The sequence below is a fragment of the Trematomus bernacchii genome, unplaced genomic scaffold (assembly GCF_902827165.1).
Source record: "Trematomus bernacchii unplaced genomic scaffold, fTreBer1.1, whole genome shotgun sequence".
NCBI lineage: Eukaryota > Metazoa > Chordata > Actinopteri > Perciformes > Nototheniidae > Trematomus > Trematomus bernacchii.
The window spans coordinates 3,752,390-3,772,801 of NW_022987714.1; the positions used below are offsets into that span (position 1 = coordinate 3,752,390).

At 39.8% G+C, this 20,412-nt stretch overlaps 1 protein-coding gene across 1 annotated transcript; it reads left to right on the top strand.

The window, feature by feature from the left end:
- Positions 1-1,057: 1,057 nt before the first annotated feature.
- chd2 (chromodomain helicase DNA binding protein 2) lies at positions 1,058-19,748 on the top strand. Its single transcript, XM_034142131.1, has 38 exons — positions 1,058-2,120; positions 5,265-5,499; positions 6,437-6,523; positions 6,720-6,781; positions 7,224-7,340; positions 7,667-7,852; positions 8,392-8,531; positions 8,640-8,865; positions 8,959-9,059; positions 9,157-9,198; positions 9,348-9,526; positions 9,647-9,771; positions 9,886-10,102; positions 10,192-10,281; positions 10,384-10,574; positions 10,689-10,877; positions 10,993-11,155; positions 11,308-11,460; positions 12,255-12,326; positions 12,658-12,807; positions 12,898-13,046; positions 13,131-13,227; positions 13,314-13,406; positions 13,506-13,679; positions 13,785-13,954; positions 14,037-14,078; positions 14,194-14,333; positions 14,418-14,556; positions 14,667-14,817; positions 15,075-15,194; positions 15,292-15,414; positions 15,955-16,095; positions 16,331-16,447; positions 16,555-16,733; positions 16,818-16,917; positions 17,022-17,214; positions 17,482-17,725; positions 17,957-19,748. The coding sequence occupies exons 1-38, from the start codon at positions 2,059-2,061 to the stop codon at positions 18,219-18,221; spliced, it is 5,424 nt and encodes a 1,807-aa protein (XP_033998022.1). The 5' UTR covers positions 1,058-2,058; the 3' UTR covers positions 18,222-19,748.
- The last annotated feature ends 664 nt before the right edge of the window (positions 19,749-20,412 follow it).

Sequence of the window (20,412 nt, forward strand, 5' to 3'; positions counted from 1 at the left end):
AAGTAATACGTCAGCATAATACGTTCACTCGCGCAATGCTAGCTAACGCAACTAAAGCTAGCTAATGCAACTAAAGCTAGCCATGTATTTTATTAAACTAGCCTTTAGTGTAGCCTAGCATGACTTCTCTGGACTGCTGGACAGTGAACATAACTCATTTCAGTTGCACTGTGGGCTTACAACTTTTCCTTCTTTTTTTTATCCTATCAAGACGCCATTCAACTGGATAGTGGTGAAGTGGAGACAGCGTTGTTTGACGCGAAGATGGCAAACTGATTTGGCAGTTAGCCACATTTTGCCAAGATGAAGCCTTTTTGACTGGGATTTTTCGATTGGATATTTTTTATTTTTTTATGACAACATGGGCACTGGAAGACTTGCTGGCTGTATAGCGGACTTAAAGAATGACATTGTTGTTTTGGGGAAAATAGCCTTTGTACATTTGTTTTTCAAATGTTGTTTTGAAATAAAGTTTATGTCCTCGTAATTTTCCTGGCTTTGTTTCATTAGCTTAGTAACCGGAAAATTACAAACTAATTTGGCGTTACATTTTTATAACGTTGAATTACATTAGCTCGGCTGTTGGTTCTAATATTTACAAGTAATCCGTACAACAAAAACACTTGGTTAGCACTGACTTTGTGCCACTGCTCAGCATGTTTGCTAACTTTTAAGTTAGCATACACGCTCACGGTTAAACTTCGTACTGGGTTGATGAATCTACTTTATTTTTCAGGTGTTATTCTACAAACAAATCATCACTTGGTTTGTTAGATAAAGTCAAAGTGGTAGAAAATTAAGCCAGCCCCACTGTATTATCTTAACTCAATTAAAACAATCGAAGAATACATACTTTTTGTAAGGTACAATGCAACTAAAAAAGGTTTTGGTCTGAGCAGAAATGGTTTCCAAAGGCTTTCTAAAATGGCTTCTGGTTGTTCTTCTTCCTGTCTGTGCAGGAAGTGATGCAATTGGTGCAACAATAATTATATACTTTTTAAAGCCTCTTAGTATTCTTACTATTTCATGAAGTGAGAAGTAAAGGTCTCAACTTCAAGTCTGGGGCTGAAAGTAAATATAAGTTTATATAAAACAACATTTAAACATAATAAAAGGGGTGGGACTTCACATCACCTGAGTGTGGGGTAAATGGAAATAACGTCAATCAAAGGCAAAGCGTTCAGAGCTAGGAAGGAGCTCTAGATGGCGGCTGAGCCTTGGGAAGGGTGCCATGGGCTTTCGTCAGACCGTTTCTCTTACTCGTTTTTCGACCGAAACAGTCTAATTTTGGTTTATATTAAGCGCAATGTTAGTACGATCGGTGTTTTAACGGGAATTAAGACGTTTTGAGTGGTTTTCGGGCTGTTTTTTCGAGTCGTTCGAGCCGTTTGTGCAGAGGGAGTGCTTGTCGTTGTTTTCCACACTGGGCTCTGGCAGCCATGGCGCTCCTCCATTTTTTTGTGAGCTGCTCGCCTCTGTCGCTCTGACTCTGACAGCAGATGCATACTTTAAAGGCCTTAAAGCTTTTCAAAACAATGCTCTTTTTTGCAATTTATTGTTAAGTTATTATTTTTATAGTTTGTTATTCGAATCGGATAATTGCTTGTGATAGAGCGAACGTCGACCTAATAGTTAATTTATAGGTTACTACCTTTCTTCACATTGAATTGGTCTGTTTACATTGTGAAGTGCATAATTGACTGATTTTCTCATCCTTAAATCTTATTTTTCTATCCTTTCATGTGATGACGCAGTTGCAATTAATTGCATGCGGCTTGTTCCGTGGACTTTACTGAACGAAATACGTTGGATATTTATCATATTCTAGAAACACCTGTCAATTTTTCCTTGGATATATTTTAATGAAGCGATGTATATAATGATACTTCCTTTCGATTTAATGCCCTTTTTCTCAACTCGTGTCGCGTCGCCTGGGTTTTAACTGCCACCCGAGCAAAGGCAATCTTGTGGGACTTGCATGATAGCTCATGCTTCCTCTAACTTTTTGACAGTAAATACCAGGACAAAATACCTTTCAAAGACTTTCAGGATACTACCATGATGAAGACTAAAAGTAAAAAACAAGAGGATGAGCGATCGACTCAAAGCAATGCATCAAGGTATGACCTTTTACTTTCTTTTTTACCCTTTTCATATGTTTTGTGATTGTTTACCTTGTCAAGCATGGTTGATCACCTGTGTATACATTTGTGACATGGTTTTAATGAACTGCACCACTGTCATGAATGACCTTGCTATTGTTTAATAGCCACACCCTGATTTTCCTTGCATTTCTTTCACTCTATACCGAGGTTTCAGGCCTGTGTTTGGACATAACTGCCCACAAGATATGTTTGTGTTAGACCACAGGAAAACTCATTTGTTCTGTATTATGTTGCTAATGATTTGTCACATATGTTTGCCCTGTCGCTTTATTGTAATGACCTTGTCTAACTACTTGGTACTGCATTGCACCATTTAATCAACGTTGTTGCTTGTTTTCTTATTTATTGAAGAAACAATGCATTGCTTTGATGTTACTTTTGTTGGTTTTAGAAGAGTTATTAATAACATACTTTGCTATTTGTCTTATGACTTAAATCAGGTCAAGATGGGCTTTAATTTACACTTTTATATGAATCTGTAATCTTTTATCTTTACCTATATTTACAGTTTTTACCAAATTATTATGCATATTTCTCCTCATTCAAGCCCTTCATCCAAAATATTTTAATGCCTTGTTAATCATTTTATTTTGAGAATAGCAACACTTTAAAATACTTGTATAATGACTATGTCAGCCCCAACTTTAAAATTGTTTTCAGGAAAGGTTATTTTTACTTTTGTTTTGGGTGCCTAGAGAGTTTCAGTTTCAGGAATCTAGTAACACATAGCCTAATGTTTGTTTTTATTATAATAAACAATTGAATGCTTGCTTTCATTTGTCAAGCAAAACATTTTATTCATAGATGAGCCCCTTTCACATACAATGAAGTTTGAAATGCCCTTTTTGTATTAATATTGGAAATTTGGATCTTGATGGTGTTAGTTAAACATAATTATGTCTTGAACATGTTTTGATGCTTGTGATGTTAATGAAAAACAATGTTCTTTTCAATTGTGTATAAAGGCCAGGAGTCGTGACACTGAAATATGATACATATATATATATATATATATATAGTATTGATTGCTGTTTTTTGTTTTTCCTTTTTTTTTTGGTATGATGGTCAATATTTTTGCAAGTGTTTTTAGGTATCTCAGGTATCTGAAACTTCAAATATCAAATCCATTGGAAACGACTATATCATCAATAAAGATGTTTTTTAAAACTAATATCAGCTGCATTTGCATGGTGTCAGAACAATGCAGGGTTGCAGAAACAGCACAAGTGGCTAGCCTATATTTTTTATTTTGTAATATTGCATAAATGCTGTTGCCCAACAAAATGCTGCCATGTTTACCAACAAAACAATGCAGCCTGTGAACTATATACTGTTGTGTTTTTAGATAAAGACACAGACATTTGGATGCTTAATGCAGGTAATCACCCTCATAGCATTTTACTGACTTTACACTGCAGCAGGTTACATCACACTTGTAGTCTTCTGTGTGATCTTGTGGCAGCCATTTTAGTATTTTCAGCTGTGTGTGAAATATTACCTCTGTTTCTGATGACAGCATAACTTTTTTTTATACTGGTAGATGAGCATTATGGGCATGCACAGCATCAGAAAGAGCAACAGAAAAATCTAGGGACTCGATGCACCTTACAGTACCATATAAATTCTCTCCCGAGTAACAAAATGGCCCTTGCTTTGTGTGCCCAGCTTGCTCACTTATCTGTATTAAAACTCAGCTCAGAACTACATGGAGGAGGAACAGGAAGAGTTCTGACATTGGAAAGTCTGCACACTGCGCTGTGATAGGCTAAAAATGTACCTAGCAACGCGACAGCCAATGAGAATTCGAGAATATGTCCAAGTCCCGCCCACGTTTGACCTCACTTAAAGCGGAAGGAGCCATGCACTTCCGAGTTTGGTCATGAGGCTGCTCGTGGTGCAGGCTTTGACATTCAGTCTTATTATTAATATTTACACAATTTAGATATAAGTAGGTTAGTTCCAACAAATGAATTCATCATGTCCTACAGTTTTAAGCTAGTTCTATAAATGTCAGGATACAGACGGTTCATTTCTTTACACAGTAAGGAAATACAAATAAAAACGTGTTTGGTTCTTGGAGAGAAAACACACGCCCAATAGATGAAAGAAGAAATAAGCTCCTATAATATTTGAAAGAAACGAGCATTAATCCTGTATATTATTTGTATTCTTTGGAAGACACACACATATTTCTTTCTTAAGAAATCCATGTAAGGCAGAGATTCACACAGATTTATTTTAATGAGTGCTGTGACCCCTTGTGCCCAGACGAGGTACTTCATGCAGAGAAACCCAGACATTTTCTAGCCAAAAATAGATGTGATTGGTCATAACATTATGGAGAATGTTTTTTCTTGTTTTAATACACTTTTCTATCACTCAAATTGTTTTTTTGTCTATAATATATATATTATTTTATTTGTTTATTGTGAAAAACCTTATTTCCCTTAGGATCATTTAAATGAAAAAATATGAGAATAACAAAAATCACCATAGCTGTAATGAGGGGTCAAATTTTAGGACACTGCTTCATTTTCAGGATCTTTAAGCTAACCTTTTTATGAACCATTTGCAAAAAAGTCTTAATTCCTCTAAAAAGATGTTACAAGTATTTTGAGGAAATGTCCTGGGCCTTGGGCTGTTTTTTGTGTGATCTTTTCTTTTAAACTCCACTTGATTATTTTATAAAATTGTATGTTAGCAGAGAAGACATATTTGAATACTACCCATTTAAATAAGCGATGCCTTGTTAATATACAGTTAAGCTTAGTTTAAGTTTGTTCTTTCAGCGATGATGGCACCTCAAAAGCTTTACAAAATGACTAAGAGGATTTGTGTGCTTTAGAGAGAATGAGGTTATTATAAGACTGTTAGCTGAAGGAACATGCTGGGGGATGTAATTAGGTTTCTGTTTCCTCCAGGTTCTCCATGTCTTAGTGATGGTGTGTGGATTTTGAGTTTGAATTTTAAAACACTTAAGTGTCTGCCACCACTTTACTTGTATATTTCACATGTTGTTGTTGGTTGTACAGAATTATGTAAAAATAAAAAGGTCAACAGTGCAAGATGGAAAGAATGAACATGTTCTTGTTCCTGTAGCAATTCAGCCTCCGGAGAATCCAACCGCTCTGCGTCCGAGTCGGGGAGTCGGTCAGAGAGCGAGCATGGCAGTGAGCAGAGGAAATCCCACAACTCCGAGTCAAACAGCTCCTCAGAGTCTGAGAGTCACTCAGAGTCAGGGAGCGAGTCTGCAGGGTCCAAATCACAGCGAACCACAGAAGAAGCAAAAGATAAGCCAGTTAAAAAGAAGGAGCGCCTGGCTGACGTAAAGAAGGTAAAGGTCACTGAACTTTAGAGAGGTACCTAAGTCCTCTTACTGTTTCTAAAGCGGGCAAAGGGGACTCAATTTATACTGCAAATTGGGTCACCTTGTGTAATCCTGCCTTCAATCTTAATGTGATTATGATGGTCTAAAATGCAGAAAGGATCTAGATGTAGCTCGAGATATACGTTATCATTTTTGTATCCATTGTAGAATTCTGTCTCCCAGTTCTAGACTGCATCTTAATCTAAACAGATTAAGTTCACATTGTAAAACTGACAAAGTATGCTCAAAATAGTAAGTAAGCATACTAGAACATTTGTGCTGCGTTGATGTACACACGTACGATAATGCAGTGCAAAGCCAATTGAGGCACTGCTCAGCTAGTTAAGAGCAGTAGTAAGTGGCAACAAATGTCTAGGAAAACCAAAATAAGCTTAATTGTTAATGAAAACAAATGTGGTCTTTCAATGCTGCAGTATTGATTGATCCTCAGCAGCACAAATATCTGGAACTGTTTGTCCAGAAAGTATAAAGTATGTACATTTGTATTACTAAAAACAATGTTACAATTGGTATAGAGTATAATAATCTATAAGGGACACTATCAGTTGCCAGCACTTATTTTGACAATTGATAACTCTTCCATGTTATTTTTTCATAAATGCCAAGAAGATCCCTATAGGTATAGCTTTTCAATTGTGAATATTTACAGCTGTTCTGTTTTATAAGTTGAAAACTGTATACTTTAGAATTTTCTTAGTTGACTGGGCCACGGTCTTTAACCAATTATAATTTATTGAACAAAATTTAAATTCAGACAATAATCACACAGTGAAAATAATGTAGATTTTCAGCCAGATAGCAGTGCAGAATGGAATATGGACACCTTATCTTAGCGTAGTGATACAGAAAATCACAATTCTGATAGCAGTCGATCTCTCTACAGATGTGGGAAGAACATCCAGATGTGTACGGGGTCAGGAGGTCAAACCGCAGTAGACAGGAGCCGGCTCGTTTAAACATTGGAGCTGGGGTAAGCAGAAGCATGAAAAATGAAACAAAACAACAACAATAATATACGTTAATGTGTGGTCCACACATTCTTTTCTTTTGGCATCAACATCAAGCCACTTGTGCTACCTAGTGGACATTTAAAGAAGTGCTGTTACATTTCATTTGGAAACAGCTCTCACTGAAATATACACCTGCCTTGCTGACTGTATTTACAGGGTAGCAGCGGCTCAGAGAGTGAGAGTCCCAAAAGGAAAACACCCAGAACCAAGAAAAAAGAGTAAGTTAAAAGACTGCAAACATCTTTAGTTTTGTGGTTTATCATTATTATATTTATTTTACATTTATTTGTTAGTATAGCACTATATGCTTTCAATTATTGAAAGTCTTTCAAATATTTTTGTTATTTAACACTTGATCAGCAATTTTTCACAATTCATGCCTGTGTTTGTCATCGTGTTGTCAGTCTGTGCTCACATTGTGCTTCCTATTATCATCTTATCAAACTTGTCTGTAAATGGGTATCTGCTTGTTCTCCATGCGCTCAGTTAGTTTCAGACAGACGGCAGAGGTTCTACATTTAAATCAAATTTCTATGTTCAGCTTATCCCTGATCAAATTGGGTTTGGGTGAACACCCTGTAGCCAAAATTATGAAATTCAAATTTGGTAATAGAAGTGATGGGCCTTGAGGGTGAACTTGTGGCATTTCTTTGTTGTAAGAAATATCTGGAAAGATGATGACTCTAATGATGAAGACGAGGAGGAGGAAGCTACGGAGAGTTCAGACAGTGAGCAGGAAGAGAAAAAAGTTAGATCCAGACGACTTCCTGCTAGAAGGTAAGAGCTTAGCGAGGCCTGGCCATCAGACAGCTACCCACTGCTCATCTCCAATTCATTCCATATTGTGTGAGACATTTTCATTTCCCCCTTTTTACTTTGTGTCACGTACAAACCTTAAAGCTGTAGCCAGATGTTCTAAAAAATGTAAATGTAAATGTTGTAATATCATAAGACATGAAATAAATATTCTTTTGATTTCAAAGTAATGTGGCCCCCTACTGTTGGCTGCAGTTTGTCAACCAATAGAGACTAAATTATCTGACAAATGGTCCAGGAGTTTGGATCCTTATCTCTAAGGGCTTCGGTGCTTTGTGTTTTTACAGACCTCAGACCAAATCATCAACAGCCAAAAAGCAGCTGTCTCAAAAAGGCAAGAAGTCCAGGAAACAGGACTCGTCTGCTGAAGATGACGACGATGATGAAGACGATGACGACGACGATGATGAAGACGATGAGGACGGCACTCCAAAGAGACAAACTCGAGGAAGGACTGCAACCAAAGTGAAGAGGTGAATGTTCTCAGAGATTTAGATATCGGGTCCTCTTGCATTTAATTATTTGCTCATGTGTGCCAGCTACTTTTATTTTGAATGTCATATCATGCTTTGGATGGAAGTTAAAAGAAGATAATTTTTTAATATCAGTTTCTAACTTTCTAGCTGAAAAAGGAGCTTTTCTATTATACTTAATTATATATAGTCTACATTTATACTATATACTGTATAGTCTTTTGGCACATACTGTCTTTTATCAGTCATTTCAAGTCCCCTTATGCCCAAAGACTAAATATCGTATGATAATAACTCTTAGAAACTAAAAGAAGCAGTATAAAGTCATTCATATTTATATGAATTCATTAAAAGATAACAATTATAAAATGAACCCACAAACAATCTGACTTTGACCTAATTTACATTGGTGCCCATTTCAAGACTATTTATAGAAAATGTAGTGTTTGGGCACGAATGTGTTCAACAGGGACATTAAGTTGAATCTTCCAGCATAACATTTTCCACTTGTCCTTACCCCCTGTTCTGTTTTATTACAGTTATAAAGAGGACCAACATGACTTTGAAACAGACTCTGATGACCTGATCGAGATGACAGGGGACGCTTGTGAGGAGCAGCTGGATGATGACAGTGAGACCATTGAGAAAGTGATGGACACCAGGACAGGCAAAAAAGCAGGTGATGCATTTTCAATCTTCTTTAACTATTATTTAAACCATGTTGTTTGTGATTGAATTACTCTTCGCCCAATGCACACTATAGTAAAGTTGTTGTTCTTTTTTCTAGCCACTGGTGCCACCACTACAATGTATTCTGTGGAGGAGAACGGGGACCCAAATGGAGGCTTTGACCCCGAGAAGGATGAGGGGGAGACTCACTATCTGATCAAGTGGAAGGGCTGGTCCTACATCCACAACACATGGGAGAGCATGGACACTATGATACAGCAAAAGGTCAAGGGACTTAAGAAACTAGACAACTTCAAGAGGAAACATGACGAGCTCTCTTCATGGTTAGGATTTTCTCTTTATGTTACACTTGTTTGTTTTTGTTTGCAGAACCATCTTTCGAGAATTTTAACTTTGAACTCTTTTCTTGTTTGTAGGATGAGGAGGGCGTCCCCTGAGGATATAGAGTTTCATAACTGCCAACAGGAGCTCATATCCGACCTGAACAAGCAGTTTCAGTTTGTGGAGCGTATTATTGGTAAGAACTCAGTATCAAATGTAATTGCCTTTGTCTGGTAGTGCTCCAGATAATCTATTTGTTGCACTTACTAAAATACATTTTGTTCTATTAACAGCAACAAAAACAGCAAAGACACCAGGATCTGTGGACTTCCCCTGTAAGTCCCCTTTTTTAATTCTTTACTTTTCTTCACCGTTACATTAAGTTGGCTACGCTTTTAAATGTTCCCCTCTGGTATACAATTCTATCTTTTATTTATTTGTTGAAGTTCTCTTTTTCTAATCATTTGTCTGCTTTGTTCAACAGCTCATAGTCACAAGAATCCGTCCTCCGATGAGCCAGAGTACCTCTGTAAGTGGATGGGTTTGCCCTATTCAGAGTGCAGCTGGGAAGATGGAGCTTTGGTTGGTAAGAAGTTTCAGCACTGCATCGACAGCTTCCTGAGCCGAAACTCCAGTAAAACCGTCCCATCGAAAGACTGCAAGGTAAGAGTCAAACCACCCAAAATGGTTTTATTCGTATTCGTCTTGAACACTTCCCTTTTCCTGATATTATTCAATTCTCTCATCCTAATCAAAGAACTGTGTTTGTTATTATCACTTCAGGTGTTAAAGCAAAGACCGAGGTTTTCTGCTCTGAAGAAACAACCATCGTACATTGGAGATGAAAACCTTCAGCTGAGAGATTATCAGCTGGATGGGTTGAACTGGTTAGCTCATTCCTGGTGCAGGTACTGTGTAAATAAGAATCATAACTTGTGTAATAATGGCAGGTAGTTAAATCTTATTTGAAAAATTGGCTTCTTCTTAAAAACCATGCCTATTTTCTTATTCTGCGTCCTCAGGTGCAACAGCGTTATCCTGGCAGATGAGATGGGGCTTGGAAAGACCATCCAGACCATCTCCTTCCTGTCGTACCTGTTCCATCAGCACCAGCTGTACGGACCCTTCATCGTGGTGGTGCCTCTGTCCACGCTCTCCTCCTGGCAGAGAGAGTTTGAAACCTGGGCCCCGGACATGAACGTGGTGGTCTACCTCGGGGATGTCATGAGCAGGAAATCGGTGTGTTGAATTCTGATTCTCTCACAATCTGCTGGAATCTTAAAAGTTGATTACATTATCTTACGTTGTCTCTGCTCCTTTTAATGTAGATTCGTGACTACGAGTGGGTGAACCACCAAACGAAAAGAATCCGGTTCAATGCACTATTAACCACTTATGAGATTGTACTTAAAGACAAGGTGGGTGCAGGGATCAGTATTTGCATTTTGTGTTGATATATTTGTCGTGCAGTATGTTTGTGAAGGACAAGAATTCATCACTTTGGTGACTTTTCCCTCTAGGGGGTCCTGGGGAACATCAACTGGGCATTCATGGGTGTGGATGAAGCACACAGGCTGAAGAATGACGACTCCCTGCTGTACAAAACATTAATGGAGTTCAGGTCCAACCACAGGCTCCTCATCACCGGCACTCCGCTGCAGAACTCCCTCAAAGAGCTCTGGTCCCTGTTGCACTTTCTCATGCCTGACAAGTACGTCCTGGCTTAGACCTTTAACATGATACTGGAGAAATGCAGGGGAACGGCATCGGGTTTGAGTTCCAGCCGGGGATGAGTGACGTTTGTTATCTATGTCGTGCACAACAGGTTTGCTTCCTGGGAGGATTTTGACGATGCGCACGGGAAAGGAACTGATAACGGTTATCAGAGTCTTCACAAAGTCCTCGAGCCCTTCCTTCTGCGACGTGTTAAGAAAGACGTGGAAAAATCTCTCCCCGCCAAGGTGGAACAGATCCTCCGCGTGGACATGACTGCACAGCAGAAACAATACTACAAGTATGAATTCATTTCTGTCTTTTGTAACTTTTACAACATCCATCTTCGCAAACATCTTGTACAAGAAGCTGCATGTCTCTCCCCATTAACTTCACTTTTTCCTCAATATTTCCAGGTGGATTTTAACGAGGAATTACAGAGCCCTTTACAAAGGCCCCCGAGGCAGCTCCTCCGGCTTCCTGAACATAGTTATGGAGCTTAAAAAGTGCTGCAACCATAGTTTTCTCATAAAACAGCCGGAGGAAATAGAAAATGAAACACAAAAGGAACACATGCAGGTAAGTCTCCTTTAGCTCCCAGCAACACCTCAGGGCATCTCTGCTCCACTAAAGAAACGAGTTGTGACGTAACCAAGATGAAAACGACATAGTCCCAAAAGAATGCTCAACGCTGCCTAATTATTAATGACTCTCACTTTGTATCTCTACAGAGTGTAGTGAGGGGCAGCGGGAAGCTGGTGCTGCTGGACAAGCTGCTGACCCGACTCAGAGAAAGAGGAAACAGAGTCCTGATCTTCTCTCAGATGGTCAGGATGTTGGACATTCTGGCTGAATACCTCGCCAAGAATCGCTACCCATTCCAGGTAACATTTATCAGGGAGTTCGTATACAGAACAAGATGCTGTCAGGGAATAATCCATGTCAATTGTATGGTACTGTAGTCGTTCTGAGTGATGCTATCAACATAGGGAGACTAATTCCACTTAATATGAGTTTGTTCTTACTCCATCTGAGGAAGGGCTACTGTATCATGTTGAAACCTACATGAGCACAACTCTCTGCTTGTTAGGTGTTCACTGATTCAAATCCCAGTTGTTTTTTTCTGGTGAAATGAAGTGCATGTTGGAACATTGATTACCCCTTTCATTATAATTAGCAGAAAAATGCCAATTTATACTATTACATTTAGTGTGTTATGTTTATATTTCCATCAGGTTCCATTAAGGTTTTCTACAAGAAAGTTTAAACACCTGCACCACCAGTTTCTCCAGAAGCTGTGTCTAGACTGAAAGATCATTTTTGATTGTTGTGTTTATCAGTGTTTACAGTGCAGGGGGCTTTTTCAGTGTTTGTGTTGTAGGGTTGGACTTGAATAAGGATCAGATGTCAGTGTTGATGCACACATGCTGTGCCAAGCTGAGAGATCATGTGGTTATTTATATCAACAAGTTATTTTCTGCTGAAGATCAGTCCAACTCCTGCAAGTCACTCCACTCGGGTTGTTTTTGCTGACTTGGTCTTCAGCGTGAACTGTTCTGTGATCAGTCTGAGCATATAGACCGGGTCATGGCATGTTACCTGTTAAGCTTACTGATGCCAAGGTAACAGCAGATAGCTGTGCGGGAAATCTCAAATGTTTATTTTCTATCCTCTTCAGCGGCTGGATGGTTCTATAAAGGGGGAAATCCGAAAGCAAGCACTTGATCACTTTAATGCAGAAGGCTCAGAGGTATGTGTAATAATAATAATGTGTTGATACAGAATGTTATTATTAAAGTTATATGTGTATTTGTATGCATGTATAATATCTCAACAACGGGCTTATCTTATTGTGATTATGCTTTAAACAAACATACAGTACTTTGTTTTGCTTGTGTTTTTAATTTATAAATGGTGTAAAAGAAAAGGTTTATACATGAGTACTGGAAAAGAAAGTTTGAGGTTGAAGTAGATTGGATTAGTCTTTTTCCCATTTTACTCTTATTATTCACAATACATTGATGTGTGTTGAGCATTATTGCTCTAGGAGATGTGTATTAACAATTATATTTGTTTTCCAGGACTTCTGCTTCCTGCTGTCCACCAGAGCTGGAGGTTTGGGGATAAACTTGGCCTCGGCAGACACCGTAGTGATCTTTGACTCTGACTGGAACCCTCAGAACGACCTGCAGGCTCAAGCTAGGGCTCACAGGATCGGACAAAAGAAACAGGTAATGCATGACTCAAAGTGTCCGCTTTCACTGTAGATACAGAATTTAAATGTGTAGTAAGTAATAAAACAAAATCCTTGCTTTTCATAGGTCAATATTTATCGACTGGTCACCAAAGGCACAGTGGAGGAGGACATCATCGAGAGGGCAAAGAAAAAGATGGTTTTGGACCATCTCGTCATTCAGAGGATGGACACTACTGGTCGAACTGTACTGGACAGCAACTCTGGGACCACAAAGTAAGATGTCAGAAATCACCTTGTTAAATATTTAGATTCTACAGCTCTTTGTGTGTTAACGTCGCTGCCTTTTGTTTTTAACAGTTCAAATCCATTCAACAAAGAAGAACTGACTGCCATCCTCAAGTTTGGTGCAGGGGAGCTTTTCAAAGAGGCCGAAGGAGAGGAGTCTGAACCACAGGTATTCAAGTTACCAAATGAATGAATGCATTCAAAGGACTTTTTACATATTGATAAAGTTAATCTAGAATGCATTTCTTTCTGTAGGAAATGGATATTGATGAGATCCTGAGATTGGCAGAAACGAGAGAAAGTGACCAAGGCTCCAGTGCTACGGATGAACTTCTATCTCAGTTTAAGGTAACTGTTACAGTCATTTAAAGAAATCATTTCAATGTCAGGTCTGTCCCAATGTTCCTCTCTTTCAACTTCTAATTTGTTCCTTTGCCGTCTCTGCAGGTTGCCAATTTCTCCAGCATGGAAGAGGCCGCTCCAGAGCCGCTGGAGAAGCCGGGGCGGGAATGGGACGATATCATCCCTGAAGAGCAGCGACGCAAAATTGAGGAAGAGGAGAAGCAGCGAGAGATGGATGACATCTTCATGCTGCCCAGGAGCAGGAGCTCTAACAAGAGGGTAAGAAGAAGGAATAACATATTGTTCCTCTTTAAATGATTTGATTCTATCTTCCAGCAGCTTGGTTGAATCGGGGTCATAATGTGTTTCTCTCTTCACATTCAGGCTCAGGCCAATGACAGTGACAGTGACGTCGGCTCCAAGCTGAAGAACCGCTCCTCAGGCTCCGAGAGTGAGACTGACGATAGCGATGACGACAAGAAGCCAAAGAGGAGAGGCCGACCCAGAGCTCGCAAAAACAACGTGGAGGGTTTCACTGATGCAGAGATCCGCAGGTAAAGAGTTTAGTAAGCATGTATTATTTCTTTGTATCGGTGGAGTTACATGCACGGAATTAAAATATACTTTTATTGACAGGTTCATTAAGGCTTACAAGAAATTCGGATCACCGCTTGAAAGGTAAGCATTGTTAAATGATTTTGATAAATGCAAGGCTACATCATTTGATTGCTTGGTTTGAGAAACAGCCTGATTGCTCATACTTAAACAATGAAGTGCCTCTTTCTGAATCCAGACTGGAGGCCATCGCAAGGGACTCTGAGCTGGTCGACAAATCCTTAGCAGACCTGAAGAGGCTCGGTGAACTCATCCATACTAGTTGTGTGACTGCAGTGCAGGAGCATGAGGAACACCTTAAAGAAAACCCAGTGGAAGGTATGTCGGTTTACCTGTTTCGAGTTATTTGAGGTCATAGCTCTGCTCCAGGCTCAAAGATAAAACATGTTGTTCCTTTTCCAGCCAAAGGTCCTGGGAAACGGCGAGGAATCAACATCAAGATCTCGGGAGTGCAGGTCAACGCCAAGACCATCATCCAGCACGAGGAAGAGTTTGAGCCCCTGCACAAAGTGGTGCCCTCAAACCCTGCCGAGAGAAACCAGTAAGAGACCACTGAAGATACAAGGAGGAGCTCAGGGGTAGCATTGGATAACATTTAGAGAGATACATTTGTGTTGCAGATTACATTTGACATGTCTCTTCTTCCCACAGGTTCAATCTGACATGCAGGGTCAAGGTGGCCCACTTTGATGTAGACTGGGATCTGCCAGATGACGTGCAGCTCCTGCTCGGCATCTATGAGCACGGCTTTGGAAACTGGGATCTGATCAAGACGGACCCTGACCTTAAACTCGCTGATAAGGCAAATGTCTAATTTCTAACCCTTAAAAAAAGGAAAAACATCTAAATGTAAAAATATAAGAACACATTTAGGCCCAAAAGAATACATTTATCTTTTGAATTTGAACCAAATCTGGCATGCATAAAAGTTGTTGAATCAGTATCTGGTTTAAAAATCTAAGGATTTGGCTATACTTCTCTGTTCATGTTCATTTGCACTTAATCACCATAATCTGCACCTCCTTTCGTCAGTCTAACATTTCACTTCCCTCGGCACAGATTCTCCCAGTCGACCCAGGCAAGAAGCCTCAGGCCAAGCAGCTGCAGGCGAGAGCCGAGTATCTTCTGAAGCTGCTGAAAAAAGAACAAGACAATTCAGAGTCTAAAACTGGGGAGGAGGTACGCTGCCATTAATCACAGAGTTACTCATACATACCCTCTGAAGTTTGCCTTTGAACTACCTCCCACACAGCTCTAACCGCCTCTTCCTCCAAAGGTCAAAGTGAAGAAGAGGAAGCCTCGGGTGAAAAAGGAGAACAAGATTCTGAAGGACGAGCAGGGCAACGACATCTCCTCCCCCCGCCTGTCCGACATCCCGTCAGAGGAAGGCGAGGTCAAGGTCAGTGTCACCTTCACGTCTGTAGAGTCCAGGCTGAGAAATGCTTTTCTACTTCCTGCCGTTCATGTGTTTGTAGCTCTGCTCCTTCTTAAACAATGTTACTTGAATAAGTGGCTATGCTTTGTATTTCTACCTTTTTAAGTGCTGGTGCTTTTTGTTGCGAACGAGAGTGGAAACCATTTTTTGCTTTTACTAAGGGCCAATACAACTGCAAACCTAATACAACTGCAAACCTTCTGATAATAAAGCTAAATATAGCATTTTTTAGGGAAGGTTGCTAAACACTTTATAATATTCACAATATGAATATATACATATTGTAATGCATACATCAGTGGGCCATAGGCTCAATCACTATTCTTACAACTGTCGGAGATAGTTACCGACTTGCCACTTCGGCAAAGAGGTGTTTTTCAGCTTTAATTTGAGATAAACAAAGCAATGGTACATGTGATCCACCTAAACCCTTGTCCTCTGTCGTTGTATGAATTCTGTTGTTATATTGTTTAACATGCTTTGTCTTTCCTCGTGTTTGCGCAGGATGATGGAACAGAGAAGTCCCCCGCCAAGAAAAGACAAAAGAAAAAGGACAACAAAGAGAACAAAGAAAAACAGGGAACACCTAAAAAGGAGAAGGACGGGGACAAAGAAAAAAAGGGTGCCAAGCCCAAAAAAGAAAAGGTATTTCAGCAAAGTATTCATGACCTTATCATGTGTGCTTTCCTCTAACTGTTTCTAATCAACATGGACAGAAGGAAAACAGAATCTCATTGTAGCATTAATATGCAGCAAGGAGCTTAAAGACCATAGCAAATCATAGGGATACGCACTTTAGCTCATCCTGTAAGTAATCGATTCAAAATCTGACGTGGATGTGGGTTAGTTGTCTTCATGTCTGGTGTTTTTTGTAACTCAGGCTAAAGCAGCCAAAGGGAAGAAGAATCAAGGTCCGGTTCACATTACAGCTGGGTCTGACCCCGTTCCCATCGAAGGAAAGGACGATGATGAACTGGACCAGGAGACTTTCAGTGTTGTGAGTTTCTTCTTTAATTCCTGTGCCAATATTAAACCCGTAGACTTTGATAAGTAACCTGGGAACATTGCATTACACTAATTCCTGCCATTTGTGCACATGTACAGTGCAAGGAGCGCATGAGGCCGGTGAAAAAGTTCCTGAAGCAGCTGGATAAACCAGATGAGGGTCTGTCTGACCAGGACCAGCTCCAGCACACTCGCACATGCCTGCTGAAGATTGGAGACCGAATCACAGAGTGCCTTAAAGTCTACAGTGACCCCGAACATGTCAAGATATGGCGGAGGTAAGAGGGTTAGATGTTACCCTTCTGGAATTGAATGACATGCTTTCTTGTTAAACATTGAGGATTATTTGTTCCTTTTTGCAGAAACCTCTGGATTTTTGTGTCCAAGTTTACGGAGTTTGGTGCTAGGAAGCTTCACAAGCTTTACAAAATGGCACTGAAGAAGCGTTCACACGAGGAAGAGGCAAGTGCTTCCTATTTCTAGATCTTACACTCCTGGTTAATCAAGTGTTACGAAGTAGGCATGATGTTTTGGACAGCACTGAAAATATCCTGTGACATTTCCAGAAGGAGCAGAAGAAAAAGGAGGATTCTGGAGGCAGGGGGAAAAACTTCCGACCCGAGCCCTCTGGTTCCAGTCGAGACTCCACAGGAAATCAGTCGTCCTCCAAACCTGGATCTCACTCCACTCAGCCGGGAGCCCACGGGCACCACAGAGAGCCGTACAACTCTGCTAATAAGCGGCACTTTGGCAACGATGGTACGTGCAGATTGAAATATTTTAGGTCTTGGCCCAGAAAACCCTGAGCAAGTGAGCATTAATGAGCTTTAGCGCGGCTGGCAGGGAGATTTTATTTACATTGGAAAGAGGCAGGCTAGCTGTTTCAAGTCTTTGGGCTAAGCTAAGCTAAGCTAAGCTAACCGTGTCCAAAAAAAAAAGTTTCTCAAATTGTTAGGACTATTCCTTTAATAGAAGTTACTTAATACATGACAGAATTTTCTTTGTTGAATATCACTTTTATTACAGATCGAGGGGACTGGCAGAGGGACCGTAAATACAATTACCCGAGTAACAGCAACCAGTCGTGGCAGGGAGATCGACATCATCAGTATGACCGCTACAAGGATCACTATGGAGACCGACGTCCTCATGGAGACTCGTACCGCAGCAGCTCAGGGGGTTACCGCAACAGCAGCTCCCCTCGCAAACGGCCCTATGAGCAGTACAGCAACGACCGGGACCACCGGGGTCAGAGACCCTACTATGACAGGTGAGAGTTACTCATTCATTTTAATGTTTTATGTTATTTTATGTTTTGTTACATTTTCTTGTGACACCAAATGAAGCCTGCGCAAATGAGATAAGTCCAGAAATGTTCAACTCGCTGTTCCCAAAAAATATCCTAAGCAGAGTATTTTTTTACTCACTTTAAAATGTGTCTACTGAGGGACTTTTAATGTCATACCACTGGTTTTTAAAAATTATATAATTTATGTTTCAGGCATTCAGATCCCAAAAGAAGACGTCCTGATGAATTCCGTCCTAACCACCACCAGGGCAGGGAGGGTCCTCTCCAGGACTTCAGGAGGCCAGCCGGTCCCCCTGGCTCCGAGCACTACAGCAGACCCTTCCACTCTGACAAACCCTCACTGGACCCTCGCTCCCCACAGGCGCAGAAGTCTCCGCAGGACCCCCGCTCTTCCCCGGAGCGGCCTGCAGAGCCCAATGAAGCGGCAGACCCTACCTGGAACAATAGGAAAACATAAAAAGTGCACCAGTGCTGACCGAGGACAGATCTGGTTGTTTTGTCCAGGGTCACAAACATGCTGCTGATGGACAAGTCTGGACCTGCCAATCATAAGCTCACAGTTGGAAAGCGAATCAACATGTTCCCTTTTTACCAGCAAAACTCTCTTTTCCCCCAAATGACTGTGGCTGGGAATGATGCCCTGAAGGAAGTATGCTTTCCTTCTGTCGTCTCCAAGATGAAGAAAAACGTTCTCAAGCATCTTTATTTAAATGAAGTGACTCAAACCAGTGCTTTTGGATGCTTAGTCCCATGGACTATTTTCTAAGAAGAATTTAGGATACATGAACTGCTGACTGATCTCAATCCTAAAAGTGCCTGAAGGCTTCAGCCTTTCTGAATGGTGGATGGGATTATTCCCAGATGAGGCATGACATGGACATATATTTTTGTGTTAAGCTTTAAAACTTGCAAATGATGTCGTTGGGATATTTCAATACAAACGAATGTGTTTTCATCTGCACCTTCATTACGTTTATGTAGCTGAACTGAATCCCCACTTTAAACAGGTGGTGCAATGGCACGGCCCTGTCATGTTATTTGAATGATCAATGAAGCCAGTATGTTTACTCTATAAAACACTCTACAAAATCATTTTAGAGAATTCACATTGCTCATGTGTACAAATAATCATTATTTCTGTAACCGTGTAGTTATATAAATCAAGGCAATCCTCTTGCTTTGCTCACTTTAACCACTTTCCCTCTTAGTAGGCCCAGTGAAATGGAAGCAGTATTTATTACCACAACTTGTGCAAAGGCTCATAACACTATTACTTAGAACAATCCTTTATTTGTTGCCTTTCAGTATTCTGATAGTTAAGAATGGTACTTCAGTGTAGTTGCATTAATTCATCTCTCAGTATGTAAGTATTCAGAAAATGATATTCTGATAAAACCTCTTCTCTCTTTATCTATGGTTTGGCAATGGTGTTGCTGTTAGATTGTTCAAGGGTTACCAGGAAGTTGCTGATGGCATTTGATTATGTGTATTACCTCTGGTCAATCTTTATCCGTGCCAAACCTGCTCTGGCCCTCAATGTTTTTTTTTTACGCTTCTCCATTTGTGCCTTATTTATGTGTGTATTATCATACTGTATATTGTTCATCAACAGTCCTGGGGCCCGACAGGCGGGGTGTAGTATTACAGTCTAATTTGAAGGACATTGCTCTGAATGAACTGGTTAAGGGACCATGTATTCTGGTAAGCATCCTGGGGTTTCCAAAAGAGCTGATCATTTGAGGGAAAAAACATAGATATAAAGGTATGATGTGTGTGTGTGTGTGTGTCTGTCCAGGGCTCTTAGCCGACCTGTTACAGTGAACAGCCAGCACATCCTCTCCACGTTAAGAAAGTTACAGTTTCTGTATCATATGTTCTTTAGGAAAGTCTAAATAATTTATATTTGTGACAAAACCACTCTTCATGAGAAATGATCTGTACATATGTTTGGACATATGTAATAAACTTTGTTACACAATGAAAATGTGCCTGTTTGATTTTTTGATGGCAGACTCGAAGACAATATACCTGATTTAATTATCTAAATTGCATTATCATACTGTGTGTTACAAAAAGACACGATAGATTTGTGTGCATATAAAGAGTCACATTTTGCTCTTATGAAAGGCATTCTTTAGTGTCCGACATTGACTCCCAAATGATTTATCCTCCTACTGTGCTACACTAGTCGGGTTTTTTTGTAGTGTATTTAATTGTATTGTTATAACATTGTGCAAAATTGCAAATCAAGACAAAGGCGTCATATAAATAAAAAAGTTTAATTTGCTTGTGAATGATATAACTTAAGAAATTCAATTACAGGATATTTTATAATTTCTAAAGATAACAGAAACGTCGATTTGTGAGTTTGCCATTATATATATATATATATATATTATTTTTTACATGTTAAAGGGCCTCCAAAGACAGCTCTAAATATCTCTTATACTGTAACCAATTTAGGATGCCTATACAAAATAACTCATTGCATATATTTTTATAGCGATACAATTTCAGGTTAATTATCTTGTATATAAAGCTTTCCTGTTGTATGTTAAGATGTATTGACATTAAATCTAAGATATGCATGACTTAATGACAAGGTATGCATGAAGCAGTCCTATTGGCTGATTCACTGCCTGAGCTAG

Bases quoted from the DNA above. Each gene is read 5' to 3' on its own strand.
- chd2 (XM_034142131.1), top strand. From the start codon at position 2,059: ATGATGAAGACTAAAAGTAAAAAACAAGAGGATGAGCGATCGACTCAA. The intron at 7,341-7,666 runs GTAAGAGCTTAG...GTGTTTTTACAG, and splicing joins AGACGACTTCCTGCTAGAAG to ACCTCAGACCAAATCATCAA. The intron at 16,734-16,817 runs GTAAGAGGGTTA...TCCTTTTTGCAG, and splicing joins CATGTCAAGATATGGCGGAG to AAACCTCTGGATTTTTGTGT.